Genomic DNA, 18,613 nt, shown 5'->3' on the forward strand with positions numbered 1-18,613 from the left:
GTCAGACTTTATGAAATTAAGACATAAATCAAAATATAAATTTGTGTAAATCAGTGTAATGTTATTCTAAAACAGGCTGATTGGGTAAGTTTAATTTCATAATTAGGACACCGTTCGCCCCTATGAACCTTTCTCGGCCTATGTAATTTGGATTATAATTAAAACTTTCGTATGATATCGTTTAAGAACTGGGACGTATTGAAGTTCCAGCAATATCTTGTGATGGTAATATTTTCGTGAAGTTAAATAGCAGTTTTGAGCCTGTAGCCTTATAGTTATCGTGTGATCGAGATATGATAGCCTGCAGTTGACAAATCTATGGACGTCAAATGTCAAGCGTCATGTATGAGATATTAGCTGCCATTGTTTGTATATTGTAAGGACATTACTGGGACATTGTGGGTTCCACACACACACCTATGAACAGTTCCAATTTATTAGCATAGAAAACCTAAGGAGAACCTCTCCCAGTACCTGCTTTGTGAACTATAAGTCTAATTATATAGTGTGCCAATTGTGTTATTATCATCATTCAAAAAAAACTTTTAACTTATTTTAGAAATATTCCTGGTATGTGTAATAAACCGGTGTATATGTCGCAGCCAATTAGCTTAATTAGCCGTTCAATTAACAGCCTAGCCGTTTAACTAGCGGCCTAAAAAATGTTCAGCCAGTTAATCAAATAGCAAGGCAAATTGCTTGGATCAATGACGTATTATTACTTGCCTAGCCTGTTGACTGTTAATTTAAATTTAGTTCTACTTTCTGCTACTTTCAAACTTGAAACGAAACTCTTCAAACTGTCAATATGGCGTCGGTAAACCACAACCTTCATGGTGATGTCCAAAGTTTCATGAAAAACAAAGAGTACAATGGAAGAGAGTAGTAACAATAATAATGTGAATTTAACTTTTACTGTTTTTTAATTTGTCTTTTGACTGCAATTTAGTTTTAAAAGAGAATTTTTTTATGTCATATGTTTCATCTTTTTTATTTCTGCCATTAATATAATTTATATATTAATGATTTTATCGTACGAATGACCAGCCAGTTTATTAAATGTTGTAACAAACGCTACGGCTGTATATCTTTCAGACCATTAGTTAAATGGCGCCGTTTACTTAAAAGGTAAGGCTGTTAATTGATCGGCTAATTAAGCTAGTTGGCTGCGACATATACACCGGTTTATTCATACAATAACTAGAAGAAAACGGATAAACACGGCCCTGTAATGTTATCGATTTTGAAAAGCTCCAGTCCCAGACAATAAATAGGTTACATAATTTGCCTATTAATATATACATTTTTATCTACCATACCTTTTAACAAGCTCATTCGGAGTGACATTTTGAATTGAATACAAATAAAAACTGTACGTATAATGATAAAACAATCGTGTATTAATTAATTAATGATGTAATATCATAATCAATTGTTTTGTGATTATTGAAATAGTATTATAATAGTGTATTTAAATTTTAATATATTTTGCGGTTTTAAAATGTTTCAATAATACAATTTTATACATTTGCGGTGACACTCTTTTCGTTGAATAAATTTGTAAAATAGACGAATAAATGCGTGAGTAACGATAACTAAACTGTAATATATCTTTAAATAATTGGTCGGGGTGAGTATTACACTATGAAATATAACTTGAACGGAAACGGTTTTTTTAGAAACAGGAGTCAAACGGGAGAAATTGCCGAGAGACCCTACATCTACGCAACGCTAAGGGTTGATCCCTTATTGAGCCGCCTCCCTTGTTGAGCCGCACGGAAAGTGACTGGTTGACGTAGACAATTCAAATAGCTCTTCGTTGAATACGGTCAAGGGGAAGGAGCTGATACTGGGAAACTCTCGCCGAGAGGTGAGAACAGTACTCCATGTGGGGCCGAATTCGCGCACACCTTCTTAAATGCAAATTTAGCCTTCTCTTCCAAATGACTGCGAAACTGAACATCATTCGATATGTAAACGCTTAGTATCCCGATGCTAGGATGTTTTTTTTTGCGGGAAACGTGCAAACTTGTGTCTTCTTGGGGTTAAATTGGACTAGATAAAGTATTCCCCAGACCGAGACTAGACGTACCAGAGCGTTAACTTTAGACACAAATTTGCCCGGCCAGTGTAAACAGTATCCCCAGTGCTGTCGACCGCATAGCAATGAGTTGCTAATTGCAACATATCATTGATATGCAGAATAAGCAGTCGGGATAGGACACAGCCGGCTTCGCAGTCTCTAGATGAAAGTGGACAGGCTGGATTTGAACCTCCTAACCTGTACCTTCATATTTATTCCTTGAAGAAGGGGGGAGGGCCGGGAATCTCTCGTGGCACGAAACGCGACTACAATAAGGCGAACCTATGCATGCATACACCGCTTTTCTGAGAGAGAGTGGTACTGCCCCGGTCGTACCTGTCCATTTGGCTAAAGCCCGAAAGCCACAGCATGACACTCCCATTAGGAGGGGGCTGACTTATTGCGCTGGTGAAGTAACCTCTGTCACACGTTATTTCACCAGTGGGCAATGGGGTTGTGCCGTCACGACGCCGTCATTTTACTTCTTATACTCAACGAGTAGTGTTGGCCTAGTAGCGTCATCGCGCGACTCTCATCCCTAAGGTCGTAGGTGCGACTAATGGAGTTTCTATGTGCGCATGTTCGTACGGAAAAGCAAAACAGCGGGAGGTGAAATACGCATAAGTCGACATGAAATGTCAGAAGTGTAACCTTCTGGCTTCTAGAAAAAAAAACAAGTGATCACGAAACCGGTACAGAAATATGAGCAAAGAAGTCCAAATCTTAAAACATTGTAGTGCTAATTGTTGTTATTATACACATTATCAATAAATCAGTCAATTCATAAAAATCCGACGATAATAGATAGCGTATATTGCAACATTTCATTAAATATCAATCATAATACCAAAAAGTTAACCGTCAAACTGATGAGTGATGTGACAGTTGGTGACCACGAATGCTGAAAAGCACTCGAGTTATATAGATAGTGTAAATTAATGTTATTTAAGGCATCATCATCATCAACAACCAAACATTTAAAAATAAAAACAATATTTAAACGTAAGTGTTCCTCCATTCCAGACATTGAGATTTATGATACTACTACTTACTGGAATGGGGAACTATTAATTTTACTGTTGCGGAAATACGCGTTCATATGTATGTGGAATATATTTAATTGTATTGTAGTTATACTCGTAGAGGTATGTACGTAATATGAAGTATTCATGTTTTAAATGAAAAGTCTTTAGTTTATGGTTTAAAGCAGTGATGGAAAGAGTATTTAATCCGGCCCGAAGAGCTATCAGCATGGATAGTATGTGGCCCGTTATAATTACGTTTTGACAGTCGAGAAGAAAAAGTAGATTCTATTTGTATTGTTTTTATAATATAATATAATTAAAAGCTTTAACAATAATGCATTTTTTGTATAATTCTGGCCTTCCTTTAGAATTTCTTAAACTTTGTGGCCCGCCATTAAAAATGTTTGCCAACCACTGGTTTAAAGCAATACAAAGGTACCAGATTTAATATTAATTTTAAGCGATAAAAACCCATGGAAGGATTATAATGGACTTCCATTTTCTGTCAAAACGAATTATTAATGCGTCAAATGCTTATATGTGAGATCGACGTTCAAAAAGTAATATTATCTTCATACTTTTATATTTCAGTAAGTTTTCTTAATATATATTGCACTTATACATAAAACCGGTGCCAATTTCGGTTATACGTAATTTTTATATTAATTTATATTATTGAAAATACACGATTGTCGAAACAATTATTGTTTTACCGGGAATTGAAAACCTACAAACTATATGAACAAAGACATATAAGGTTTTTTTAAAAGTTAAACCTTGGTTGACACGCACAAAGATAAAAAATACGTTACAAAAGACTGAATTTACATTAAATAATAGTCAGTAAAATCGGCATGTCACTCAAACAATCATTCGAAAACAAAACAATCAGGACAATTACAAATAAACAAGAATGTAGCTTTGTACCACCGCATAAGCCAAGTGGATCTTGAGATTGTCTCAGAGTTGAGATTTATACGTGCAGTTAACCAACTTACATGTCTTGTGGCTATATATGTAATGTCGTCGAGAATTTATACTAATCTCTATGTAAATAAGTAGTGTTCTAATATTAGCTGAAAACCACAAATTTACTACATAAATATGACGAATGGCTTATTTATATCAGAATTGTATTCTTATTTTTCGACGAATATATATTTTTTATTCATCCTTTAAATTCATGTGTTTTTTATTAAATAGCGTTTTATTAATTGTTTTATATTATTCAATAAGCATAAGTTCTGCCTAAATAATAATCATAATATTTTGATTGTGTAGGTGATTTAGATTTTATAGGATAAAATAAACCTATTTTTTTTTCAAACATTTAAATACAATTTTCTTGATATTTATTTTTCTATTTAAGATTTTTCTATTGTAATTTAAGCGTAATGAAACTTATGAAAATTAAAGTTTATAAAGAATAAAACAAAATGTATTAGATTTACAACTACTAGCGTAAAGCGAAATATTGTTGAACTGAAAGTTAAGGACAGTGAACTAAACTTTGTTGACAAAACTGTATTCTTCGGTATAACAAGTTGTACTACATAAATTCAAAACTCGCGTAAACGTTAATAATTCAATAAATCGTTACATAAATATATTATAGATTTGACTAATATTTGAATGATCCACTTCAAACAGTTTATCGACTCAAAAATGTTAGTGGAGAGTTTCTTACCAGATCTTCTTGCCCACTCTACGCCCTTGACTTACGAACAGGTAGTAAATGTAAATTTAGAGTCAATTTAACATCTTTTCTATTGACGTTCATAAGTGAACTTGTTACCTATATGAATAAAGTTAATTTGAGTTTGAGTGTACAAGCACTTAGCTGGTAACCTTCATAACAAAACAGGCTTCAAAGGCACGCCGTTGACATTGGCTCAATTCAAGATCAAAGAAAATTCCACAGACAACGGTTTAGACGAAGATTTTATTATATTCTAGTTGCGTAAAAAATCCTGTATAAAACCTCAAATTCGTCACATAAGACCAAACATATACCAGCTTATATGAGCGTTGGAAGGTTATACGTTCGACACCCGACTCACTATTAAAGGTAAATACAGTTTATATGTTAAAAGGAAGGGACTTTCTGCCCACTACACAGGAAATCCTAATGCCAGCGCACTTTACTTTAATTACATTGTGTGTGATAAAGTTTTTCTTTCTTTTTTCTTTCTATGACCACTTGAACGGTGATGAAGTACACCAAATACTGTCGTGTATGATACAGAAGGCTGACTATTTGCCTATAAAGATGTGTGTTAGTCATGAAACAGTTGCGGAAATGTGAACCCGTTTTTATCGTCCGTTCTTCATTTGAGAACTGTTAGACACATTTAATTTTTTCAATGATGATCATTACATTTATAACGAAACGAGTTTTAAATTACCCAGGGCAGTAAATTATTTCAATATTTGTAGACTTGTAAATTTCAATGCCATACAATAATTTAATATTAAAATCGCTCTATTTAGTAAATATATTAAAACAACCGTAAAACTAAAATAAAGTTCAAGCGGTTGGTTGTTGAAAGATTTTATCACAAGCCTGTATAAACAAATAGTTAATTCCGAAAAGCTTTCATTTGTCCCAATAAACAGAACTATTGAAAACACAGGCTGCACTAACAAATAAATCATTGCTGAAACAATAAGCAGCGTAATTGCCGTCAAAAATTTATTTTAGCCTCATTTTTGCCGGGATTAATAAAGGGATTTGCGCCCCAGATGTAATGTTTCATCGGCCTCCCTACAGAGTCTGTATTATTATGTCTACTTGTGACCTAGGAGACGTATATATTTAAGTACTAAAAATCTAGGTACCAATTATATTTTCGAAGTAAGATTAATTCGGCTTTGATATTACATAAACATTAAATTGTGTTATGTAATGTGATAGTTGTATATAAAAATTAAAAGGTTGTCTTGCCCTAACAAAACCAATTTTTAATGACAGCATTTAATCACAATTTATATTATACTGAAACTTGAATGTCGAATAAGGCCGTTAAGTTTTATAGAACAGGAGCTAACCTCAAGTAATATAAAGCGGCCGTGAACATCTACAATAACACTAGAATCGCTGGTACTTTAACGGCATTAAAGAATACTGTATGCTGCTTTCTTGTACTACTACTACGTTAGATTATATAGTGATAAGTTGAAATTAAATACGTTCCGTGTAAAAATGTTACTATTTCTCTGTTATATGATATAATCGTAATCGACTAGAATAAAATTTAGATAGCTACTTAATGATTTCTACCTTCAAAGAAAAAGCTTATTTAATTTCTATTCAACAAGAATGCTAAAATTATAGACAAATGAAAAAGTTTATTAGGTGGTCAGTTTAAACTTTCTTTCTAATGGTTCTCACATGAACTCAAAAATCTACGTGTGTTTATCACGGAAAGCTACCTATTATCTTATTTAGGAAGATACTTAATCAAAGGCGAGGCCAGGATCCTTACTCAGTAACTTACAAAAGTGATACCAACAGCGCTCTAGATCTGGAATAGAGCTTTTGTTTCGCGCGAGGGCGCTAAGGTGACATCAGCGCTACGGATATAGAGATATCGAACTTGCAAACAAAAATATGGGATTTACCATTGCTGTCGGTATTGGAAGTTAAAGCGGTTCGTAGCGCCACTGTATTTCGTGTTCTGTAGCTATAAATATAGAACATCTATTGTTCACGTTACGTATACATGTAATACATTTTTTTATAATTATTCTCTTTGTAAAAGTTATTCAATCTACCCGTGTCAATGAAAACATCTTTTAGTATGATTGTTAAATATACGTATATAATGTCAAGTCACAAAGCTACCTATTGTCAAGTCCGCCTACACGTTTTGTCCGACAAAGTACTTTTGTTACAATAAATTTTTGTGAAAAACGTTGCAAAGCCTCCCCGTAGATTAATTTAAAGATTATCATGGCTATTTACTTTCCTCCGGTGAAACGAAAATATTGCTCGATTCCCAAATGACTGGCGAAAGTAAATATTACCGACTTTTCGATAGAATACGAATAAGCTCGGGGTTTTTGTACATTTTTGAAGATTTTATACCGTAATTTTCTTTATACACAAGTTAAGGAATCGTAATAGCCAATTGAATCGCGATTAGGGCTAAACTTAAATAAGAAACATGTTATATTATTTATAACATACTTACGTGTACACTTTGAATAAATATTCATGCTCATAGCGAAATTCGCGCTGTATAATGTTATTAAAGAAAAACATTGGCGTGCGGTTTTAGGTTTTATACTTTCATATCGTATACGCTATTGCTTTTAACTCTTTTACGTCCACTTTAGCCGTACAACGCTTATATCTGGACCTGTAAAGTCAATTATTACGTAATTGACCAATGCTATGTAAATGCTATTAGGTAAGTTCTATTGCGGAGCAGTGTTGGTCTAGCTTCAGCGTGCGACTCTCATCTCTGAGATCGTAAGTTTGGTCTCCGACTGTGCATCAATGAACTTTCTTTGCACGTAACACTGGGTTTTACGGGGAAGGCAACTTCCTGACGAAACGGGAATGCCATATAACCAAAAACTCGACGGCGTGTGTCAAAGAAGGCAGATCGACTTGCCTATTAAAATTTGAGGCCCAGATCTAAATTGCACCACTACTTTTTTTAGTTCTATTAGGCTTGCTCAGCTTGGCCGCTATACGTTTACTAAGTAGCAGAACAGTGTTTGCCATATTTAATGTAATAACATGACACATCACTACAATCAATTGCACAACGAAATATTTGTTCTAACAGTGAGAAGATTTTATAAGCAGTTAAACAGAACTGAATTGAGTGCTGAGTACTCAGTTTATATTACACAGCGAAATGTTTTTTGAATGTAAGCATATTGGTAGTTTCATAACCGTGAGTTATGGCTCCCGCGGGTTGCCAACAACTCCGCTTCATTTTGCCTGCTCTATTTAAACTAAGATAGATAACCTCAAGAGAGTTCATTCAAGAAACATAGTTTTTGAAAGAACCAGATTTTATCTTTCAAAAGTTCGGAGCGTTAAATTACTCTGTAGAATACTGAAACTCTAAATGATAAAAGGTAACATAACATTTTTAAAAGGTTTATCTTTGAATCAAAAATTCATACGGGAATGAATAAATTATAATTACTATTTGATTATCAGATAAACTCTCAAAGATAGCTTACATAATAATATTCATATAAAATAATTGTTTTCTCAATTAAAAAGGGATATATTATATTAAGCCATTGCTGCATTCTTTGACTTTGGGGTCCGTTATCTATTTCCGTCTCTACTGCGCTTTTTTATTAATACATGTAAAATATAGGACCTTAAAGGTTTTATTTTATAATAAGCCCGCAGATCACCTGGTAGTGAGATGGCGTGGCGAGGGAGTGGCGACTTCGGGTCCGAGTACCCCTGGAGGAAACACCTTTCAATACCTCCGACTTGCTTCATTTCCCGACTGGAGTAACATCTGACGAGGAGTAGACCTCTGCCTCTTGCTGGCTTGACTTAATTGTCTTTCCAGAATGCGCTAGAGCCTTACGCTCGGTATGTGCCTAGTGGCGTAATAGCGGGAAAATCCGCACCGGTCTTTTTTAAGGCCGCTAAGGTGCCCTACACCCCTAGCTGATTTAGGTGGCTTCTGTTGCTATATCTGGCAGCTGTTCCGAGGGCACATCCACCGAATTGGCGAGACACGTTTGACCCCACGTAAGCTTTCTAAAGGACCGGGCACTGCCTTCAGTAATGAGTCGAGAATAACTATGTATCTGAATAATACTAATAACTTATTACGAAGTTTTAAAATATTTTATGTAAAATAAACATCAAACAAAATATTGGTCTCCTAATCAAATTTGTGAAATATATTAAATTTGGTTATGGGCAGTATGAGAAAATTGACTCGAAATACAAAATAAAATATTTGTTAAAGCTTCTGTATATTTTTGACAACCGTTACAGTGTGAATTTTTTGTGCTTTTAATTCCTACCAATTTAAAATACAAATTAAAAAGATAAGGCTTTTTTGAGTAAAAATACAAATTTATTTAAGGGATTTTAGTAAACAAAATTGTACGTTTATGATATGATAATTAACTATTAAATAACTCAATGGCCTGATCTAGGTACTGTGATTAGTAATTTGCTTAATTTATATAAATAAAAATGAAGCAAAATATGTTGGTAAGCTCGAAACTCGCATACGCCTGGACCAATTCTAGTATTTTTCATTTACTTTTCTTCTTTATTTATTTTTCTTACTCAGAGATCAAGGTACAACACCTTGATCTCTGAGTAAGGTTAAGAGAGAAAAAATGTATTAGTACTTAGCAAAACAAAATGTTCCATATGTTATGTAGCTACTAGGCTAGGCTAAGTAAAAAAATCATATTAAGGCGAAAAGAAGTTCTCGATTCGATAAGTTCGAATAATATAGTCATGCAAAAGTAACTTAAGCAGGCACTATACCTAGTCCCATAAGAAAAGTCCTAGAAAGTAAGTAAGTCCTAGTAGCCATAAGTTAATATTATATTTAATATTTCAAGAGTCGACCTCAGGTCTACTTTACTAGAAGCTAGTAGTCTGAACAGAGCTATGGAGTTTTCTGTGCTAATTCATAAATTTCAATGAAAATTCCATTAAGTAAATAGGGACTGCGCTTTCATTTCGTATTCATTTAGAATGTTTTGAGTAGCAACATGCAGTGCCAAATTATATTCAAGCAAACATCTCCACAAGTTATTCGGTTAACATCACTGATTCCATCTGAATGAAATTTTATAGAAATTATGTTTTCAGTTTTATATTTAGCCATAGATAATCTCACTTGTATTGTTGAGAACTTATCACGACAGTACAATCCAGATCTATTGAAAGCACTACCAAGACTATAATGAAATAAAATCAATGGCGCTACAAACTTTTAGGTCTGTTGGTGTCGGAAACATTTATTTTTCTTAATAGACAAATATAACTTTTTTGTCTAACACATGCCGTCAACGGTTTGGGTCGAAGGAATACCGCTTCTTTTTAGGATGTTTTTCTTCACCGTACAAGCGAGTGTTAAATGTGCACATAGACAGAAAGTGCATTGGTGCACAGCCGGGGATTGAACCTATCACCTCCACTGGCATGAGAATCGCCAGTTGAAACCACTAGCCATACACTGCTTAGACTATAAAAAAGCAAGCTTCTTTACCTAGCTGTGTTGGCCTAGTGGCTTTAGCGTGGAACGTACTCATCCCTGAGGTTGTAGATGAAGGAAAACAGCGTCAGGAAACCGACTTGCCTTCAACTTCTTGCCTATTAGATTAACAAATGATAATGAAACAGATAGAGAAATCTGAGGACCAGACCCAAGTAGGTTGTAGCGCCATAGATTTATTTAATTTATTCTTTATCGAGCACAAAGAACAGAAGAACAGAGAAAAAAAAACAAAAGGCGCGATTTATCTGATAAAAAATGAAATTGAACTAAGTAAAAATACAGTTGAATTCTCAAAGCACACAAACAAGCAGATTGCACCTCGTTTTCAGTTTGCCGCTACGACACGTCCACTGTTTGAATGTCACCGTTTTCATTTAACGTTGTCGAGTTTAAATTTAGTAGACGTTTGTTTTTAACAGGATGTCCGTTAATTGAGTTTACAGGACTAGAAAAATACTAGTCATGCACCGGTTTTAACCTGGATCTGTATGCGACCGGATCTAACTAAAATAACCTAGTCAATAATAGCGATTTAACTCCTGGATGATTTATGTAATGAATTAGAGAGCGGAGTTAGTCAAGTTTTTTGTAAAACCTAATAGGACGACAAAATATATTTAGGTTTTAATAAATAATTTAACAAATGGATAGATTTTTGAAGTTATACCTCTTTTGGCGCGTTAGTGAAAAATGATGAGAGGAAATTTTTTATGCGCGCGCACACCGACACAAAAAACCGACACCCGCATATCGTAACAAAAAAAACCAAAAGCCGCACACCGCCACAAAAATCACCTCAAGTCAGTCAACATTTTAAATAAAAATATCCATTTCATTAATTATGTAGAAATAATTGTTTTGTTATATTTAAATCAACTTTATTTAACTAGAGAATGCGTTGTAATAAAACTTTCAATGTATTAAATAACTTTTTTCTATTGTTAGTATCGTTTATTCTACAAACGTAAAACAAAGCGAAAAATAAAATGATTTTTATCTCGTTACGCTAAAGAAGTATAACTTCTAACGCGTATACATACACATCTTTTCTTTAGATTGCGTCGCATACGAAATCTTCTGTGTTATATATTCGAGTGCGCAAGATGGTGAATATGAATCTTCGCAATATGGTAAATAAATTAAGTTTTAATTCAATTTAGTTGTAGCTATTTCTAAATGCAACGCGGAATACGGTCGTATAAGAAAAGTCTTTCAAAAATTTGGTTTGAAAAATGTTAAACATCTGACTTTATTAAGATGTAAAAAGCTTTAGAATTATTTATGCTTAGAAAGAAATTTAAAACCAAGTTACAAAATATTTTTTTGTATATTTGTGTACTTTTTAGTAGAATATAGTTTAAAGAAGCTCTTATTTTTGAATGTTTTGGCATATTTATTGTATTAGTCAGCGCCGTACTCTGAATATTCATAATTTTAGTACCTATGCATAGTATTTTTATAACAAAAATAGTGAAGTAGTTACACCACTAGAAGGACTAGTAGTACGATATAATGCAAAGAGTTTCGCTCCGAAAGCTCAGTACCGTTCAATGTACGTCACACTGCTATTGAGAAGTTTACTGAATGTTTTATACGGAGCGGAGGTAATATGAAAAGTAGTTCCTTTGACGAAATACGTGTTAAGGCTTAACTTGAATATTTCAATGATACGAATATTTTCAAAAGATTTTTAGTAAGTATATTCGAATTTCGAACTTTGATTTACGAATCTGTTTCACTGTGTTCCAGAACTTGTAAGTTAAATAGTGTTTAATATTTTTCTGACTAACACTACGCTATTAACACGATTAAATTAGGGATATTTTTATGAAGTTTCATCCGTCAGTATTGAACCAAATTTGGGGACATAACATCAGTAAAGAAATTAAAGAGATATCGTATCACAATAATGTCTTTAACGCAACAGCAGTTTTTGATACACACAAATAGATAGTTTACAGAACCAGAATACGTTTGAAATATGCATGTGTGTGATTGCTAGATGGAAAACCTGAGATTGGAAAACAAATATGTTTAATTGTTGCTAAAGATTTGAGGATAAATATATGTAAGTATTACGAAAAACGTTCATATCTTCTTTTCATACTTTTGTTCGAACGCTCGACCTCAGGGCTAAGAAATGCTTCTTAACGATGCTCTTACTGAATAATTGTGAAACACATATCAATTATTCTCATACATTAAACTATTAAATACCATCCGTATCACCTCGACGTCCGCTCGTTCTACAACTGCGCGTTTCTTAATGCAGTTATTGCCGCGCACCATTAGTATGTGGAACCAGTTACCCACTGAACTATTTCCGTACCAATTCGACTTAGGACCTTCAAGAAAAGAGGGTACCAATTCTTAAGAGGCCAGCAACGCACTTGCGAACCTTCTGGCAATGTGAGTGTCCATGAGCGGTGGTATCACCATAATTAGATAAGCCTGCTATCCGCTTGCCACCTATTACAAAAACAAATGAATTTATACGTTTTAAGTATCTGGAAATTTGAAAAAATACAAAAATCGTCCACCGTAATAATGTTAGGAAATTTATTAAATTATTCATAAAAGATTTTATTTAAAATACAGCACAATATGTGCTATCGAATGTGAACCTATAACACAATAAATATGTTCCGAGCTAAAATTTTCACCGTATATTGAAAGCTGTGCCTTTGTTTTAGTTTTGTGAGAATTATGTGTTTTTTATTAGCGTACACAATTTGCAACTGCTAAAAATCATGAATTGAATTGAGTGGTTCTTTAGCAAACATTTTTATTGTTAGCTATATATAAAAGCCAGCTTTATAGCTTAGTGTTTAACGCATATGACGTGAATCCTGAATCAAAGGTTCGATCATAGTGAAACTAACTCATTCAACTTTATAAGCATGGAATTTGTAGACTAGGGATACAGTAAGACATGGCGATTTGTTCACCAAAAAGAATATAGTTAATAACAGATGGTGAGATCATATGCATTATTTATCTTATTGGGTATATGATGTTAAAATAAAATATATTCAATTAAATAAGATATCTTGCCGCACAAGCGATCCTTTCGCTCAGAAATCCCAGAAAAGTGATATATTAAATCCTCTGCACGTAGATATTTTTAGAATCTTAGTCAATAAAAGTAAATAAAAAGGGTAAAGGCGTTGCTGACATTCAATTGACCTCGGTGATTGTATAAAAGGTCAAAGTTAAACAGTATTTAAATTTTTATCAGTCTATTTAACACGATCCCTATGAATGAATGCATTTAAATCTGTACTTTAAATAATTATGGTAGATTTGAATTTATGTATTAATAATTTCCAATGAATGGATTATTTGATAAAAAAAAATTCCTTTCTCTTGCGCAAATATCACTTTTGTCAAGTGTCACTGGTATTTAACAAGGTATAAAACTCGCATGCCATAGACTGACAATCGTCATTGTATGTTAAGCATAGATGATAGACCTATACTTCTAATGACCATTTATTTTATTGTGACGCAAAAATGTGCCTGTTCCATACCTTCTGCATAACACCTCTTTTTACAACAATAGTGATTTAAGCGCGAAATCTTAATAATGCTTATTTTTGCAGTAAAATAGTATTTTTAATTTTAGAAGACACGTTTCAATACGAATGTTATCAATTGAATTTATAAAGTAAGACGCGCGTCAACAGCAAACATGGGTAGAATCTTTCTTTATAAATATTTGTTTTTGGGTGGTATACATTTTTATATTGCAATGTATAGATAATTTAGAATTTAAACTTGATGAAATTTACCTACTCTTAGGAACCACAGTGCACATGAACCATCGTTCTCGTGAACGAACGATTCCAACTCACGAATATGTACCAATAGATATTTGTGCAGGTTTCCGTATGCCTTAGATCCAAAAATTTACGCCGCGTGTCAGATACTAAAAAGGTTCACCTTACTGGCTTAACTGGCTAGTTTCAGTTTGTAAAAAGAAATAAAAAATTATGAAAAAAAGTAATCAATATTTTTTTTCCTATACATAGTAAATGAGTGGAACCATCCAAGCGTGTCTTTTCTAGAATATGAGGCGTTCTAACGAATCACAGTTTTTATAACGAACCTTCGATTTTATTTCCACGACACTACGCTTGTAAAGCGACTGTAAATTTTATTTTCAGTTAAACGAGACATTAATGATATTTCTTACATTTTTATATTTTATAGTAAATATTTCTTAATTGCAAATATATCCGTACGCATCATTACAATATTTTAAATAAAGTACTCAATCCTGTAAACATTAAAAAAAATCATTGGTGCTACAACCTTTTTAGATCTGGCCCTCACTTTTCTGTATCAGTGTCATGATCATTTGTTAATTTAATAGGCAAGTAGGTGATCAGCATTATGTGACGCATGCCCTCGACTGTTCGGGTCTAAGGCAACCCGGTTTCTCGAGATGTTTTACTTCACCGTTCGAGTGAATGTTAAATGCGCAGATAGAAAGAAATTCCATTAGTGCACAACCGGGTATCGAACCTACCACCTCAGGTATGAGAGTCGCACGTTGAAGCCACTGGGCCAACACTGCTGTCCGCTAAACTTGATACGTTATTTAAATATAAGTATGTGTTTATGCATGTTCAGGGTTGAAAGGTGCCCACTGAAACCACTTGCCCAACACTATTGAAATGGATGCGACCAAACTCGTGACTATGCAGTTAAGTGAATTCTATAAGGGGAATTAAATGAGTAATAAAAAAGTACGCTTAAAAACCAGTTTAGTTTCAATTAAAAATAAGTCCTTTAATCCTTTAAAATCTAACATACTCGCCTAAATTAAGGAGAATATAAAACAATACAATTTCTGTATCAGTATAATAGATTTATAGCTTTATATAAACTCAATTGTTGGACATCATATAGTTTAAAGTTTTACCGCTCAAAAGTTTGTAAATCCACAAAGGTAGATGCGGGAAAAAGCTACATACTTATGTATAAAGGCCAACTTAAGTGCACTTCAAACTATTTTGTACCCGCAAGCAAAAACTATTTACCCTAAAGTTTAGAGTTACGTCCCGAGTATTATGACAAAGTTCAACTTTTATTGGGTCCAAAGGTCATTCGAAAAATTAATGTTACATTACGATCACATGACGTTAGGCGACACTTACCATTAATAACGCTTTAACCTTTTCAGTATTTGTTATTAAACAATTAGCCGCGCTTTTTGACATTAAAAGAAAATTACGCCAATTTTTTTTCTACTTAGCTTGGAAGCTAAATAATAAATTACACTTTCATATAGTACTAGCGGACCCGACAGACGTTATCCTGTCTTAAAAAGACAGGAGTCTTAACTAACAATATTGAATTCGAATATACTAAATATTTTTATTAGAAACAATGTGTTTATTATTTTAATGCTTTATGATATACAACATTCTTTGTTTGTTTTTCTGTTATGTAACAAAAGTCAGGATTACTTAATATGATGGCTAAGTATTCTTAAACTATCAAATTTTCCGCGCAATGTTCATATTTTTTTCTTAATATAAGCATAAGAACCTTCTCCTGCCAATAACAAACACAATAAAAAAAGAATTAGCGAAATCGGTCCAGCCGTTCACCATGACCAAGGAAAATAGGGATTCATTTTTATATATATAGATTTTAATAAAAGAACTTGATTTGGCTGTAATATGTTCCAAATTCAAATAATTGTTATTACTCTCGGATTCAATTGCCTGATTAAGTACAGAATATACTACACTCACTGAATACTTGCTATAATAAAAGAAGCGCAAAGTTGGAAATGGCGTAATTATAATTTTGTCAACTCAATCTACACTATACCAAACTTGTTAATCATATTCATCTTATTTGTTCAAGCACCCTTGAGTGTTTGTTATTTGCATAGTGTTAGTGTGTTTGTTTATCAAGTTTCCAGACTAGATATCAAAATTATACATTGACTGGTGACCCGCTTCAGATTTACTCCTACATAACTCTAGTTATAGATGTTTTATACAAAGGAACAAAGTTTAATAAGTAAATAAATGTAGAAAAAACGACTGTTCTATACTTAGGCGGCCCCATCTGGCGGTAGACCAATGAGGTCTCTCGGCCTAAGCTCAAATGTAAAACATAAGACAAAAGCTTTCGATTGTGTTTGAATTAACAGCATCTCTATACGCTGACGCGACAGGATACTTCACTACATCCGTTTAACGTTTCATCTTGCGTTTTTTGTTTTTCTCACCCCCAGATCAAAAAACGCATAAAACGGTTAACTGCATAATTGCATCATGAGGGCAGTAGAAGGTTATTGGAGTCTAATCATCATTGTGTTATGTTAAATGTGACTTCTGGCAAGACCGTGTCACTAAAGAAAAATATACATACACCAAAAAAAATCTAGTTTTTTATGTAACTAGAATTTTGCTATAAAAGCTATAAAAGTACATTGTTATGGAAAATGTAAAAGAATGATTTTCACGTTTTGTTTTCCAGTGTGACACGATACATGATAAACATTAAAATGCTGACTGAGGGTATTTTTTACATTTATTAATTAGGGACGAGTATTACTTAAAAACTATCTGATTAATTTGACGTCGATATATGTAATAATACATTTTCTATCAACGCCATTACTGTTATTAAATTTCAAATAAATTGCCGTATAACCTCAATTCATCATGTTGAAGGCTTCAAACGTACACGCCTTTTACTTACCTAGACTTTCCTGTTTAGAATTAATAGTGATATAAATCAAAAATGACTTACGTAGCGTGTGTAAGTTTCGTGCTAGCATATAACGAAATCTAACCACGAAAAATAAAAACATGGACTCATAAGCATTACGACGGACTTTTAAAATGAAAGCTTTGGTACAAAATTTGTAACAGTAATAAATTAAGCTTATTTGTTTTATATGTATAAATAAAAAATAGTAATTGTATGTTCCTACCAATCAAATGGAAAAATAAAAAAACCCCTTTGTTATCGTAATGATGATTAATCAAACAATTGTTCTGAACAGTGTGCTCGGCTGAACATACTGTGCTGGCTGAAAAACTAAAACCCGAACAAAACCTAGTTACTTCGACCATTTGAGAATATTTCGCTCTTTGAGCGGAATAATACATGTGGTACAAAAATCGTAGCAAACGTAAAACAAAACTTTTAAAAGCTTTAACCAAAAAATACGTAGCCCGTAGCCGTTACGTCGTTAGCCTAAGTAATCATATAAGAAACGAATCGCAATACGTAATCAAAACGCCTAAAAAGCCAATTATTATTATTACACAATATAAATTACAAATATAAAATGACTTTTTCTAGAACATGTGGTATTTATATGGCCATTACCAACTTGAAAACTGCTAATATTTCCACTGTTCTTAATAACACAAAGGATAATTCGTTAAGAAGGAAATTTTAAATAAATATCATACAATTAAGGGACGTATCAAACGATCATATTCAGTAAAATTACTACTTTTAATTTAAAATATCTCGCTCAACTATTGCGGCTGACTTTTTATAAATGTGAAGTATACATGATGGTACTTGGAATTAAAAATCAGGAATTTTTTTTATCTTAATTTTAAAATTGGGTTAATTAAACATGTTCAAGGGCCTGCTAATGTTATATAAATAGAACCAACAACCACCGATTAATTATTTTTAATTAATGGTACTTAGCTATTTGGTCAAACCTTTATAAAATTTTACACATATTTTAATTGTAGCCATTTCACGAGGCTGAGTGATAAACATATCAATACCATATAATAAATTATACATTTAGTCTATTCTCGTATGCGATGGATATAAACTAAGACTAACAAAAATACAACTCACCAACAAACATAGATATAAAAAATAACACGACCATTTTTACTGGCGCGACTCACACATACATAATCCAATCACATTATTTACGCAGCACTTTGAAACATTCCATTAAAATAAACAATTCACATCTCACGAAAGATTTCGGCGCGGATCACAGGAACACGGGCGCTCTCTGCCGGCGTTCAAGCGAAACTGAAATTTGATAACACCCAGTTACATTAGGGCTCGTATACACTTGCAGATAATTTGTTTCTTTACGAAGCCTTTCGATACTATACTCAGGCGGTGATAGCACGATTCTATGTAATTTTTTGATTTCGTAATATTTGCACTTGAAATTACATAATTATTTCCTTCCTAATATATATATATTTATAATAAAAACCACTTTAATGTATATAAAGATGGATTGATTATATTAT

The 18,613-nt window shown here is 33.1% G+C and overlaps 1 protein-coding gene across 1 annotated transcript in view; it reads right to left on the reverse strand.

Moving 5' to 3' along the window:
- LOC123708583 overlaps window positions 1–18,353 on the reverse strand; it is a 58,677-nt gene extending 40,324 nt beyond the window's left edge. Inside the window, exon 1 of the mRNA XM_045659363.1 lies at window positions 18,198–18,353. Within this exon, the coding sequence (XP_045515319.1) occupies window positions 18,198–18,231 (34 nt within the window). The 5' untranslated portion in view covers window positions 18,232–18,353. The remainder of the gene's footprint in view (window positions 1–18,197) is intronic.
- Window positions 18,354–18,613: the final 260 nt, after the last annotated feature.

The sequence above is a fragment of the Pieris brassicae genome, chromosome 4, assembly GCF_905147105.1.
Source record: "Pieris brassicae chromosome 4, ilPieBrab1.1, whole genome shotgun sequence".
NCBI lineage: Eukaryota > Metazoa > Arthropoda > Insecta > Lepidoptera > Pieridae > Pieris > Pieris brassicae.